The sequence below is a fragment of the Grampus griseus genome, assembly GCF_964374135.1.
Source record: "Grampus griseus genome assembly, chromosome: 12".
Lineage (NCBI taxonomy): Eukaryota > Metazoa > Chordata > Mammalia > Artiodactyla > Delphinidae > Grampus > Grampus griseus.
Genome location: NC_139006.1, coordinates 6,103,768 through 6,118,514, shown reverse-complemented (window position 1 = coordinate 6,118,514; position 14,747 = coordinate 6,103,768). Strand labels below are relative to the sequence as shown.

Here is a 14,747-nt window from a genome sequence, read left to right as displayed (position 1 = left end):
GGGGTGGCTGCCTCTGGACGGGCCACCTTGGGGCATCAGGCTACCCAGAGGCCTCAGGCCGGGGCAGCGGGTACTGACCACAGATGAGAGATCTCTGTGCACCTTTCCTGGCCCTGGTGGTTTCCTCTAGAGGTGGTTGTTTAAAAAGATGTGTTTTTCGTGGGAATGTAGAATGGTGTAGTGTAGCCACTTCTGGAAAGAGTCTGGTGGTTCCTCAAGAAGTGAAACATAGAGTTACTATATGACGAACAGCAATTTTATTCCTAGGTATAAACCCAAGAGAAATGAGAATGTATTTATCCACATGAAAACTTGTCCACGAGTATTCATAGCAGCATTATTCGTAAGTGCCAACAAGTGGAAATAATGCAAATATCATCAATGGATGAAGAGATAGACAAAATGTGGTCCATCCATACAATGGAACATTATTTGGCCATAAAAAGGAAGGAAGTACTGACACAGGCTACACTGATAGGTGAACCTTAAAAACATGATGCTGAGTGAAAGAAGCCAGACACCCCAAACTACATACTGCACAATTCCCTTTATATCATTCCATTCTTTTGTCAAGAACGGGCAAATCCATAGAGACAGACAGTAGATTAGTGGGTGCCAGGGGCTGGGGGCAACGGGCTTGGGAGACATGACGAATGAGCACAGAGGTTTTTTTCTGTGGGGGGTGATGAAAATGTTCTAAAATTGAACGTGGTAATGGTTTCACAACCTTTTAAACATACTGAAAACCACTGAATTGTTGAAACACTTTAAATGCGTGAGTTGTACGGTGTGCAAATTCTAGCTCAATAAAGCTGTTTTTAACAAAAAGCTATGTTTTAACCCAGCTGCCACTGCTTGTCCCACAGGTGGATAAGGTGGTTCAGATGTTCGAGACCATGATGACCCGCCACACGACAATGGTGGTGGGGCCCACGGGAGGGGGCAAGTCCGTGGTCATAAATGCCCTGTGTCAGGCCCAGACCAGGTGAGTATGGCATCCTCGGGGAGGGCTTTGTTGCCACGGTGGTTTCACGGTGAGGTTGGTGGCGGTATTACCTAGTCCCACTTTGCTCTCTGATTTCCTGGGAGGTTACGTTTGTCCCAGACACCCCCCTTTAAACCCGGAGCATCTTTTTTTTTTTTTTTAACTTTGGCCGCGCCACGTGGCTTGTGGGATCTCAGTTCCCTGACCAGGGATTGAACCTGTGCCGCCTGCAGTGGGAGTGCAAAGTCCTAACCACTGGACGGCCAGGCAAGTCCCAAACCCAGAGCATCTTAACTTGTTTTATTGCTGATTTAGTTGATATATTTTAGAAGGCAAAGCAGTTAGCCTTTTGTGCATCAGACTGTGAATAGGTTTATTTGTGAAATGAGTATTTCAAAAACTATCTTATAAGGATGTTTTGAAAATTAACTTAGGTCGTATTTTCTTGGCGTTCAGATTGCTCCTGTAAAGTCGGTCAGGACCCCCGGCCGTTAGGCGACACTGTTATGGTATCAGAGTGGCCAAAAAAGTGTCCCCTCCCCAAATGCCTTATCATCACCAGCCCTGCAAGAGCTATACTACTCGAAGGAAAAAGTGATTTCACACTCCTAATATAGAATATCACAAAGACCTGTGGTGAATCGATGCCCTTATACTGAATATGGGTTTTCTGACTTCTCACCTTTCTCCTAAGCAATAGCTGCATTCCGGAAAGATTTCAGTGCACGCTGACGTTCCAGCAAAAATCTAAATCAAGCCTTATAATCTTTGTGACTTTACCAGTTCTAGTAGGCTGTAAAATCCAGTTGAGTGACTGTCGTTCCTTCTTCCTTCTTATGTTTCTCGTGAGATAATCAGTGGACGATGGCTTACTGATTTTAAGAGGGTTATTCCATAGCCATCCTGTATTTCGTTCTTTAATTAATTCATTGTTAGATAATTTATAGAACTGTCACGTACAGATGTGAGTATAGGTATGCCACGATTATTTTTATTTATTTATTTTGTTAATTATAAACTATGTTTTGTGTGAACTTTAGTTTTCTATAGATGAATTAATCCCACGCCACTGCGGGAATTTACAGGCATTATACTGGGAAATACCCTGTCTGCGTGATTTGTAAAGCCAGCAACGCAGAGCAGATGTCGTTCTGTAACTATGAGGGATTGAACATCGGGAGTTCAAAGGTTTTACGTTATCCTGGTGACTATAATCTCCTAACACTAGTTGTGAAATATTTGCATGAGTGTGCCATATGCATGAATATGTAAATACACAAACATGAAATATACATGAAGGTTAGCGTCTGTTGCCCTCAGAAGTCAAAGCCGTGTTATCAGTTCAGACCTCACTTGTGTTGGGGCCACGTTCCTGGTGAAAGGTGGTTCCCTTGTGTTTAGCATAAGTCATTAACAGAGAGTGGGAAGCCCAGTGCAGAGTTTGGATGGTTTGCATTTTAAATTTTGGATTGGATCGAAAACACAGGGGATCTGATCCCCCACATGGGTGACCTAGATTGTTCTCCTAATGCGTTTAGTCTGCCCGAGCCACGGCTGAAGCCTCTCCTTCGATTTAGGCTCGGGCTGGTGACAAAGCTGTATGTCCTGAACCCCAAGGCGATGAGTGTCATAGAGCTCTACGGCATCCTGGACCCCACCACCCGAGACTGGACAGATGGGGTGCTGTCCAACATCTTCAGGGAGGTCAACAAGCCGACGGATAAGAAGGAGCGAAAGTGAGTATCTTTGTAGGGAGGGAAGAGCCTGGGTGGGTTCATAGTGAGTTAGCCAAAGCTTACAAAGAAACAAATGATGTATATAGTATTGTAGTTTCATGCTTGGAAGCAAACAGACTCAGGGGGCTCTGCTCACGAAGGGCCAGGTACCACCTCAGTGCTGTTTATGTGTTGTCTAAATCACGCTCCTTGACTACGATGGATCCCAGCTTACCATGGAGGAAGCTGAGATCCAGGGAAGGGGAGGAAAGAGCTTGCCCCAAGGCCAGGGATTTGAACTTGGGACATCAGAGTCCAAGCCCTCAAACGGGCACCACACCAGGCTGCCTCTACGGCAAGGTACGTCAAGGAGAAGCGACAAAGCATCGTGGAAAGTGCTGGAACACCCTTCAGAGCTGCACTTTCTCACCTGCAGGCGCGGTTGAGGCTGCCTGCCCTGCTCCAATCACTGCCCACCGCGGTGAGGGTCTGGTGAGGCCGGGAGGGGAAATGCTCTATTGGAACATCCGGTAAAAAGCCTTCTCCGGTGTTAGTTGTTCCCGTGACACCTGTCAGGTAAACCCAGGGATGATCCTGATTGTATATTCTAGTCCAACCCCATTAATTAAAAATCCCTTAAATAACGAGTCTAACGTCTCAACTGGTGGCTTTTGGAACAGCCTCTTTTTAGCAATCCTCCCCTGATTCTGGATCAGTCCAGGATTTCACACTGTGCTCGGTTGTCCTATCGCTTTGATGTCTTCTAATTTCAAGCAGTTCCTTGATGTTCTGCTGCACAGAATATGCCCTCGGTTTGGGTTTGTCTCTTGCTTTCTCGTAACTGGATGCAGGCTGCGTGTCCTTGCAGGAATCTCTCAGAAGGGACATGGTGCCCTTCTCAGCGTCTCATTGGAAGCACGTGATACTGGTTTGCCCCCTTATTGGTGATTTTAACTTCGATCATCAGGTTAGGGTGGTATCTGCCATTTTTCCTTCTGCAATTGATATGCAAGGTGTGGGGAGATACCCTAAGACTATGTAAATACCCTATATTCCTCGTCAAACCTTCACCCGACGGTTTTAGCATCTATTGATTGTAGCCTGAATCTAGTCTTCCTACGATGCTATAAAATGGAGACTTTCTTTTGGGACAGTTGGTGAAATTTGAACATGGATTGTATATTAGCTAACAGTAGTCTATCGATGCTAAATGTCCTGATTTTGATAACTGTACTGTGGTTATATTAGAGAAGGTGCTTGTTCTTAGGAAACACGTGCTTAAGCATTTAGGAATACAGGGCGTCATGTCCGCAACTTATTTTCAAATGATTCAGGAAAACAGAGAGAGAACAAAAGAGCGTCCACGGGGCAAAATTAACAACTGCCCTCTGGTTGGAGGGCATATGGTACTTCTTTGCACTCGTCTATTCTTGCAACTCTGTAAGTTTGAAATTATTTAAGATAAAAAAAGTTAAAAAAAAATACTGGAAGAAAATAAACCAAAAGGTTAATGCTGGAAAAATCCAACTACTCATATGAGTGAATTAAATGGAAGCAATATCAAATCAGCATTCCAGCACAGTAGAATCCCCCTGTCCAACACAGTCTCCCTCGGAGCTGGGCTTTACTGTGATGTGACCCACTATAGCCACAGAACTGAAGGGTCACGTAGCTTGAACACCGGAGGCCCTGAAGCCAAAGTAGATCTCCTGCCAGGAAGGATGGTGTGTAAACCAGGGCTTTGCAAATGCAGATGCTCCTAGGGGCCCAGCAGGTAGCATCAGGGAGTGAAATGGGCCAAGTTACATGGTGTATTAGCTTCTGCAGGGCCTCTGTAACAAATCACCATTAACTGGGTGGCTAAAACAATTCCACCCAGAAATTTATTCTTCATCATTTCTGGAGGCCAGAAGTCTGAAACAAAGACGGGGCAGCACTGCCTCTGAAGATTCTAGAGGAAGGTCCTCCCTTGCCTTTGACAGCTTTAGTGACCCCAGGCATTGCTTGGCTTATGGCCGCATTCCTCCAATCTCTGCCTCCGTCTTCATGTGGCTTCCCCCGATGTAAGGATACTTGTTGTTGGATAATCCAGGATGATCTCATCTCAAGATCCTTACCTTAATTATATCTGCAAAGACCTTTTTTCCAAATAAGGTCCCACTCACAGCTTCTGGATAGACCTATCTTATGGGGGCCACCATTCAATCCCGTACACATGGGTATATGAAATCCTTCTAACTTGACCATAAGAGGACTAGGTGTCCAAACCAGCGGTAAATAGCAGCTGATGCTCAGATTTAAGAAAAGAATGAGGTGGACTGGGACACTGTGTCTTCATGGGCAGCTACTACCAGCAGCAGCGCATCGTTCCCACGCGGGAATGCAAGTATGTACCGTCAGACCTTCCTGTTTGCCAGGGAAGCAGGGAATCCAGATTGTTGGGTCAGGTTTCCTGATTCTTAAATGTTGGTGACTAACTCGAATAGTTTATATATATATAAACTATTGTAAGCACCAAGTAGGGTGCCCTATCTCAGATCCTGGTTAGAAAACCCTGTGGGACTTCCCTGGCGGTCCAGTGGTTAAGACTTCGCCTTCCAGTGTAGGGGGTGCAGGTTCGATCCCTGGTCGGGGAGCTAAGATCCCACATGCCTCGTGACCGAAAAACCAAAACATAAGACAGAAGCAATATTGTAACAAATTCAATAAAGACTTTAAAAATGGTCCACATCAAAAAAAAAAAAATCTTTAAAAGAGAAAAAAAGGGGCTTCCCTGGTGGCGCAGTGGTTGAGAGTCCGCCTGCCGATGCAGGAGACATGGGTTCGCGCCCCGGTCCGGGAAGATCCCACATGCCGCGGAGCAGCTAGGCCCGTGAGGCATGGCCGCTGAGCCTGCGCGTCCGGAGCCTGTGCTCCGCAACGGGAGAGACCACGACAGTGAGAGGCCCACGTACTGCAAGAAAAAAAAAATGAAAAGAAAAAAAGGAAACCCTGGGAAAAGACGTTCAACATGAACAGGGAGGTTGCACCAAGTTCCATAGTTGGAAGCCTTACATGGCTCACTTTTCTCTGGTTGCTGCAGGTATATTTTATTTGATGGTGATGTGGACGCTCTGTGGGTGGAGAACATGAATTCTGTGATGGACGACAACAAGCTGCTGACGTTGGCCAACGGTGAGCGTATTCGGCTTCAAGCACACTGTGCCCTGGTCTTCGAGGCAAGTAGTGATGAAAAATAATTTCAAATATGTCTTTCTTTTAATTAAAATTTAAAATGTTTATTTTTTAACTTTTAATTTACATTTGTAATTTTTTAAATTTATTTTTGGCTGCTTCGGGTCTTCGTCGACACGCGTGGGCTTTCTCTGGTTGCATCGAGAGGGGGCTACTCTTCGTTGCGGTGTGCAGGCTTCTCATTGTGGTGGCTTCTCTTGTTGCAGAGCGTGGGCTCTAGGTGTGCAGGCTTCAGTAGTTGTGGCACGCGGGCTCAATAGTTGTGGCGCACGGGCTTAGTTGCTCCACTGCATGTGGGATCTTCCTGGACCAGGGATCAAATCTGTGTCCCCTGCATTGGCAGGCAGATTCTTAACCACTGTACCACCAGGGAAGTCCCTAAAATGTTTATTTTTAAAAAAATTTATTTTATTGAAGTATAGTTGATTTACAATGTTGTGTTGATTTCTGCTGTTCAGCAGAGTGATTTAGTTATACATTTATATACATTCTTTTTCATATTCTTTTCCATTATGGTTTATCACAGGATACTGAATATAGTTCCCTGTGCTATATAGTGGGACCTTGTTGTTTATCCATCCTATGTATAATAGTTTGCATCTGCTAATCCCAAACTCCCAATCCATCCCTCCCCCATCCCCCTCCCCCTTGGCAACCACAATTCTGTTCTCTATGTCTGTGAGTGTGTTTCTGTTTTGTAAATAAGTTCACTTGTGTCATATTTTAGATTCCATGTATAAGTGATATCATATGGTATTTGTCTTTCTCCTTCTGACCTACTTCACTTAGTATGATAATCTCTAGGTCCATCCACGTTGCTGCAAATGGCATTATTTCATTCTTTTTCATGGCTGAGTAGTATTCCATTGTATATATGTACCACATCTTCTTTATCCACTCATCTGTCGATGGAAATTTAGGTTGTTTCCATGTCTTGGCCATTGTAAATAGTGCTGCAGTGAACACTGTGGTACATGTATCTTTTTGAATTATAGTTTTGTCCAGATATATGCCCAGGCGTGGGATTGCTGGATCATATAGTAGCTCTATTTTTAGTTTTTTTAAGGAACCTCCATACTGTTCTTCACAGTGGCTGCACCAACTTACATTCCCACCGACGGTGTAGGAGGGTTCCCTTTTCTCCACACCCTCTCCCGCATTTGTTATTTGTAGACTAAAATGTTTATTAAAATAGCTATAAATATAGATGATTGAAGAAAACCCAAACAATGCAGAAGAATTTATGATGAGTACAACTCTGTTCTTCTACCTGCTGCCCTCATCATCCCTCCTTACTGTATCCCAGAGGTAACTCCATTTCACACTTGAGTTGTTTCTTCTGATGGTTACTCTACTGTCTAAAGGAACCCACTTTGCGTGCTATTTCTTGCTTTATCAAGGTTACACATTATCTGTTGACTGACTGCTCTGAAAGTGAGGGTTCATCTTTTATACCATCAGCCCACCTCCCCTCCATAGAATACTATACTGCTAAGTCAGTTAAACCAGTAAACATATTTACATCATTATGAATTAGGAAATATTTACTGTAGAGCCAACTAGTATACTGTGATATACTTGCTGGCGAAGCAAGAAATCCAGGAACTGTGATACATTTACTTTCTTTTAGAGCCATTTTTTTTTTTTACTGGAGTTTATAGTTGCCTTTTTTTCCTCTCTTTCTCACTATTTGCCTTTATCTTATCTTCATTTTTCAAACTTTCTGTCATATCCTCTGAACCTGTTTCACAGCTGTGGTCCTGAGACTTGCTTTCACTCTAGCTTAGTGCTAATACCGTTCCTAACTTGGCCTGCAAAATTTGTCGACGTATGAGTATTTATGCATATCATTATTTTGTTGACTGACTGAACTGTGTCTTTTTTTCAGATAAAGAGAGACTGGTGTGTTGATATTGCTGTTAGATGCATACTTATTAAGTTTCATATTCCCTGATCTCAATTATGTTATAAAAAATAAAGAAAAAAGACTGAAAGGAAAACACCCCAAAACAGTGTTTGTTTCTTGGTGGTGGGATTTTGGTTAACTTATTTTCTTCTTTATACTTTTTAACTTTGGCCAGATATTCTACAGCATGTTAATTTTCATATTAATTTTATGGTAAAAGAAACTTAAAAAGTGCTACATCAGAGATGCATAATCTTCCCGTGATAAACCTAAGTGTTCAGTTAGAAACCTCATAAAAGCTGTGTTAACTGGGGTATGACTTGGGTTCTATGCATTTGTAAAAACTTTGTACAAGCAACGGCTTTAAAACACGCACTCCAGTTGTCTGTGGCCGTAGAAAGCACTGATCTTGTTTGTTTCTCCAGGTTGGAGATTTACAGTATGCCTCCCCTGCGACTGTGTCTCGGTGTGGAATGGTTTACGTGGATCCGAAAAACTTGAAATATCAACCGTACTGGAAAAAATGGGTTAATCAAATACAAAACAAGGTGAAAATTATTCCCAAAATGAACTTACCAGTTACTAGTATTGGTGGCTAGTTGGATAAAAATAACTCAGAGGGATGTTTGTTGTTGAAGGCCATGACCTTGACCTTGACCTGCCCAGGATCTTGAGCACTTAATGTTATCAATAAGTTGGATAAAAGCATGGAAGACACCCGGGGCTTCCCCGGTGGCGCAGTGGTTGGGAGTCCGCCTGCCGATGCAGGGGACGCGGGTTCGTGCCCCGGTCCGGGAAGATCCCACATGCTGCGGAGCGGCTGGACCCGTGAGCCATGGCCGCTGAGCCTGCGTGTCCGGAGCCTATGCTCCGCAACGGGAGAGGCCACAGCAGTGAGAGGCCCGCGTACCGCAAAAAAAATAAAAATAAAAAAGTAAAAAATAAAAAACATGGAAGACACCTTTATTAGATTTCCAGGTAATTCACAGCAGGTGGGATAGGTAGTGATTTTGATAGTCTAGACCAGGGAGCGACAAATTTTTTCTGTGAAAGAGTAGAGAGTAGATAGTTTAGGCTTTGCGGGCCATGTGTTTCTTTGCAACTACTCAACCCCGCCATTGTGGTATGAAAGCAGCCACAGTACATGAATGGGCATAACAATATACCAATAAAACTTTATTTACAAAAACAGGTGGCAGGCCAGATTTGGCTTATGCGTTGTAGTTGGCAAGTCCTTATCCAGCCAAGCCCAGGAGTTGGGAGACTTGTCTCTATTAGGTGCCCAGCACCTCCTGCTTTGCTCAGTTGGATGAATACAGTGTGTGAAGGACCTAGTTTGTCATGAAATTGAGATCCGATGGTTTCAGTTGACCTCAAACCCTGTGACGTATCACATGGCTGCTCAAAAATGTGTATTGTCTTAATGGTAGGCTTCATTGAAAGCTGCAGAGATAGATGTGACAGTCATGTGAACGTTGTGGCTTGACCACACCTGGGACACCATGACCACACAGGATGCGTCTCTAGAAGGACCACTAGGCTGATGGTGAATTGGAAGCCAGGACATAATTACCCCAAAGAAGACCAAGGGAAACATGATGGGACCATTTGAGGCACACTGTCAAATGGGGGATGACCGCCCATGCAATCCCTGGTGATCATCAATGCCTTGGTAGGGAGAAGGACCTTCCACAGCTTTGCACTCTTTGCTCAATGACTGTGGCCATGTTGTTTGAGCTCTAAGGTAACCTGCGCTTTTCCTATCAAATGGGACCTTTTGTGGCACCTCCCTCCCAGGTCAGTGAAATCAAAGGCTTCATGATGAAATGAAAGAGCATTATAAAGGACAAATTTCTCTACAAATATATGAGTTATCAGAGTTTATTCACCTGCCAAATTTCTCATTCATCAGAAAATATTTCTCACCCCCTCTTTTTTTTTTAATATTTATTTATTTATTTGGCTGTGCCAGGCGGGTCTTAGTTGTGGCATGCGGGATCTTTAGTTGCGTCATGCGAACTCTTAGTTGTGGCATGTGGGATCTAGTTCCCTGACCAGGGATCGAACCCTGGCCCCCTGCATTGGGAGCGTGGACTCATAGCCACTGGACCACCGGGGAAGTTCCCTCTCCCCCCTCTTTCTACAAGCAAAGCTTCCCACGAACTTCCATTTAAATAAAGGAACCCTTGAAAATGCTTTGAAATTCTGCTCTTTTATAGGTGGAGCAAGGTGATTTACAGAGTCTGTTTGAGAAATATGTACCCTATCTCATTGATGTGATAACGGAAGGAATAGTGGCTGGAAAACAAGGAGAGAAGCTGAAGACAATAGTTCCGCAGACAAGCCTAAATATGGTAAGTAAGGATCTTTGTCGGCAAAAAAGAAATTCTTCCCTAAAGATGGACCCCCCCGCCCACAGTGGGCTTTCAAGAGGAGCAAAGATGCCAGATGGGTAAGTTCTAACATTGCCAGCTACTGACAAGGAGGACACAATACTTCCTTTTGTGACCCTGTGCAAGACAAGATACTGGGCTCCATCTGTTGAAACCAATATGGTGGGTCATATAGTTCCCACTGCTTTGGGATCTGGGATCCCAGGATTTATGACCAGAACTCACCCTGGTGGGGGTGTGTGGAATATATGGACGGACCCAGGTGTTTTTCTGTGAACCAGGTAACCCAGTTAACCAAGATGCTGGATTCGTTACTAGAGGGAGAAATCGAGGACCGCGATGTTCTGGAGTGCTACTTCTTAGAGGCTCTGTGCTGCTCTCTGGGTGCTGCCCTGCTCGAGGATGGAAGGGCTAAATTTGATGAATGCATTAAACACATCGCTTCTTTGCCTACTGCTGATACGGAAGGGGTTTGGGCCAACCCTGGGGAACTGCCAGGTAGGAACCAAAGGTAGCTTGTTTTCCTGCTCAGAATGTTTTTGGTTAGGTTTTTAAGAGGACGTGACCTTGCTTTTCCATATGTATGCCTGTGTGGGTTTTCCAGGTTGTTTGCTCCTGTAGAGAAATGTGCAACGGTCAGAGCACCCAGTGGTACCGTCAGGAGACATTCAAATGTGTGAACTGCCATAGCAGAGCCCAGCTCCCTGGGATGTGGCCTTTTTTGCTGAGTCTACCCTTTTCCCCCCTAGCTTAGGCGCTAGCTTCCTTCACTCTGTTTAAGCTCTTTAAAATTTTCACATTGTGCTTGCCTTTGAAGTTCTTCTCCTTTGGGCTTTTCTCTCTCTTTTTTTTTTCTCTCTAAAATTCCACCGCTTAATTCATCTGCTCTATTCCTGAGTATTTGCACAGGAGACAATCACGTGTGGATTTGCAGACCATTCATAGGAAATCATTACAGTAAGGTTTAACTGTTTGCATGAAGAATGTGCATCCTCAAAGAACCATATATGATGAAAATGTGGCATTCTCCAAGAACTATAGCTGACACTAGGATCCTTCTTTGTCTGTCTCTTAATGACATTTGAATATGGCTTGGCAGGGAGACCCAAGCTGTATCCTGTAATCATTACCTGGGCTGTTCTTTTTAAAGCGCAAAGTAAAATGATCGTAGGTCTTTCTAGTGGAGAGTCATTGAGCAAATAAAAGATGTTTTAAAAGTCTTTGGTCTTTGTTCGGACACCAAGGGAGGAAAGGGGGGATGGGATGAATTGGGAGATTGGGACTGACATATATACACTAATATATATAAAATAGGTCCTAATGAGAACCTGCTGTGTAGCACAGGGAACTCCTCCACTTCTCTGTACAGTAGAAACTAACACAACATTGTAAAACAACTATACCCCAATAAAAAAAACTCTATGGTCTTTTGGGGAGTAGTTTGCTTGTACTTTCTTGGGACCCTGAGTCTCCTTTGGCGGCGGGCTCGGGGGGTGCTTCCCAGCTATGCATATCATGCCGGCTACGTGCTGCTGCCATCAGAGACGATGCTGGTCCCGGTCTGGTCTTTCTCCCTAGTTTGCTCTCGTCTTGGGGACTTGAATGGCCGTGTAGACAACCCCCTTCCAGATGCCTTCTGCACTCAGCTCCAGGATCCGGGTCCCTCGACATTATCCTAGCTCATAGCACCTGGCACAGTTCTGTCTGCATCATAAATGCATACCTCCCAATCCCTGCTTCACAGTCGGCTTCTGTGATTCCTGCCACACGTGACCCCAGTTGGCCTCGTGGGGACCGTCCCCCGCCCCCCGCCATTCTTCCTACCACCTTCTGAACCTTCTGAATCCTCTTCTGCCGCCCTGTCGCTTCAACCCCTCTTGCCTAATTGCCCTTCTGTCGAATCTCTCTGAGAAAACCCAAGCCTGCTTTCTCTGCCTCTCCAGGGGCTGAGGGATACTGAGACAATCACACAACCACGAAGTCTGGCACCTCCATAAATTCAGTCTTGAACTTGAACTCCCTCTCCTGTCCCCACGGGGGCAGTTCATCTCCCTTTTTCTCCAAATCTCCACATGGCCCTCTCCCCTCTCTCTGCAGGTGACCTTCCTTCTTCCTGCAACAGGAAAAATGGACACCGTCAGATAGGAATTTTTCCAGCCCCCAACTTCTCCTGTCTCCTTTCTCAGGGGAGAGGAGACCAGCTCCCAGCTGGACCCGCCCTGTGCTTTGAGGTCTACCCACACCCTCCTCATCAGGCTCCTGGCTTCACTGGTTTTCTGCTCTTTCTCCTATATTTTCCATCTGTCCCTCTCTACCAATCCCATCCCACAGGCTCTCAGACATCTCTACCCAAACTGCTCCTCCCAAACTGCACATGCACTGCCTTCTCGTTACCGGATCTGGTGACCCCTTCTGGTCTTTGCTTCCCCAACCTTGTCCCAGCATCGGACATGGTACCACTTTCTGCCTTCTGAAAACGTTCTTCCTCCATCCTGCTCCATCCTGGCCATGCCCTCAAAGTCTCCTTTGTTGAGTCTCCTTCCTCTGCCCCTCCCTCACATCAGGATTTGGTCCTAGACCCTCTTTTCACTCTTAATGAGACTTTTCACCATGTCCACAGCTCTGACTTCCAATCCCCTCCCTTCTGAGCCTTTTCCTGGGTTCCCTAGCCCAGTTATATTTAAATCTATCTATCTATCTATCTATCTATCTATCTATCTATCTATCTATCTATCTTTATCCATCCATCCATTTTTATCTCTCTCTACCCATCCATCCATCCATCCATCCATCCATCTATCCATCCATCCATCCTTATCTATCTATTCAATTAAGTTTCTGTCCAGGGAGCAAATAGCATTAGTTCATTTCAAGCATGAGCCAAAGCTGATCCTGTATTTTCATGTCCACGATCGAAGTGAAACAGACCACTGTTTGTTACAGGTCACCTTCCAACCTTGTTTGACTTCCATTTTGATCCCACACAGAAGAAATGGATACCATGGAATAAATTAGTTCCAAAGTATGTTCATTCTCGTGAGAGGAAATTTATTGACATCCTGGGTAAGTGAGAACCAAACCCTCGGTTTAAGCGTGTCTGGTTCTCGTTCTGTGAGGAAGGGAAAAAGATTCTGAGGTCCCTGTGGTACTCTGAGTCCCACCCGGAGTGCTGGTTGGGAGAAACTGAGGAACGTGAGCCGTGGGCTTTTCCAAGAGGGCGGCACTTTGGATTCCTTTTATGTGCTGCTGGCTGTGCCTCTCAACTCTTTCCCTGGGCAGGCGGATCCTGACAGGTCGGGGCAAGAGGTAGGGTGCCGGTCTGCTTCCCGTTGCTTTGCACAGGCTCCCTTCTGCCCCATAGAGCTGGCTGGGCATGGGGAGGGACGAAGGAAGGAGTGAAAGTGGAATGAACAAGGCAGCGTTTTGTAAGAGATGCCGCCTTGAGGGGTCGCGTACCACGGGCTTTGTGTACTGAGTCGTATTTTACGTGCACACCTCTGGCTATTTGGGTAACATAGAGGCTGAAGCGTTTCACATAACGAACATCTGATTTTGGTTTGTATAGAGTTCTTTCAGAGTGAGGTGTACGTATTTTCTCAGGAACCAATCAGGATTAAAAATTGCCAACGCAGGAGTAAGCCGGACCTGACTTTGAGGCTTCATGCTCTCGTCAGAGGAAATTTTTGGTCAGGAAACCAAATCCTGATAAGTGATAAGTGAGTGACATATGCAGTGGAGAAGCTGAGTTTTTAATATCCTGAGTGTAAATCAGAATGGGATATTAAAACCGTTTGGGTGTTCTACACCTGGATGTGGTGATGATGACACAGCTGTAGAAAGGTATCAAACTCATCAAATTGTACACTTAAAATTGGAGTGAATTTTATGGTATGTGGGTTATACCTCCATAAAGCTATTAAAAATAATGGTTGGGGTAGTGAGGTTCTCCTAAGATGATTTCACCCATATATACGTTTTCAAGGTCACCTCTTGGGTTTTTGCTGATGCTTTTTATGGGATTTATGGGATCCTGTGAAGCTCCAGGTTGCCCAATGCACACCTTGTTGGCATTTCTGTGATGCTCCTGTTCTTCATATATTCCTTAGTTCACACAGTGGATACAACCCGTACTACCTGGACGCTGGAACAAATGGTTAAGATTAGGCAACCTGTTATTTTGGTTGGTGAATCTGGCACCTCCAAGACAGCCACTACCCAGAACTTCCTTAAAAACCTGAACGAAGAAACTAATGTAAGTCATTATTTGTATCTGTTATCTATTGCCACATAACAAGTTACCCCAACACGAAGCAGCTCATACAACAAACACTATGTCAGTTTCTGCAGGTCAGGAATCTGGGAGTGGGTTAGCTGGGTAGTTCTAGCCCAGGCTCTCTCATGAGATTGCAAGGTTGACCAGGGCTGTGGTCATTTGAAGGCTTGACTGTGGCTGGAGGACCCTCTTCCGAAATGGTCAGCCTCAGTTCCCCACCATGTGGGCCTCTCCAAGGGCT

At 45.0% G+C, this 14,747-nt stretch overlaps 1 protein-coding gene across 1 annotated transcript in view; it reads left to right on the top strand.

The window, feature by feature from the left end:
- DNAH10 (dynein axonemal heavy chain 10) overlaps positions 1-14,747 on the top strand; it is a 147,016-nt gene that overhangs the window by 81,363 nt on the left and 50,906 nt on the right. Inside the window, exons 37-44 of the mRNA XM_082667915.1 lie at positions 867-985; positions 2,563-2,721; positions 5,783-5,918; positions 8,266-8,388; positions 10,060-10,194; positions 10,515-10,731; positions 13,177-13,296; positions 14,340-14,485. Coding sequence (XP_082524041.1) covers positions 867-985; positions 2,563-2,721; positions 5,783-5,918; positions 8,266-8,388; positions 10,060-10,194; positions 10,515-10,731; positions 13,177-13,296; positions 14,340-14,485 — 1,155 coding nt within the window. The remainder of the gene's footprint in view (positions 1-866; positions 986-2,562; positions 2,722-5,782; positions 5,919-8,265; positions 8,389-10,059; positions 10,195-10,514; positions 10,732-13,176; positions 13,297-14,339; positions 14,486-14,747) is intronic.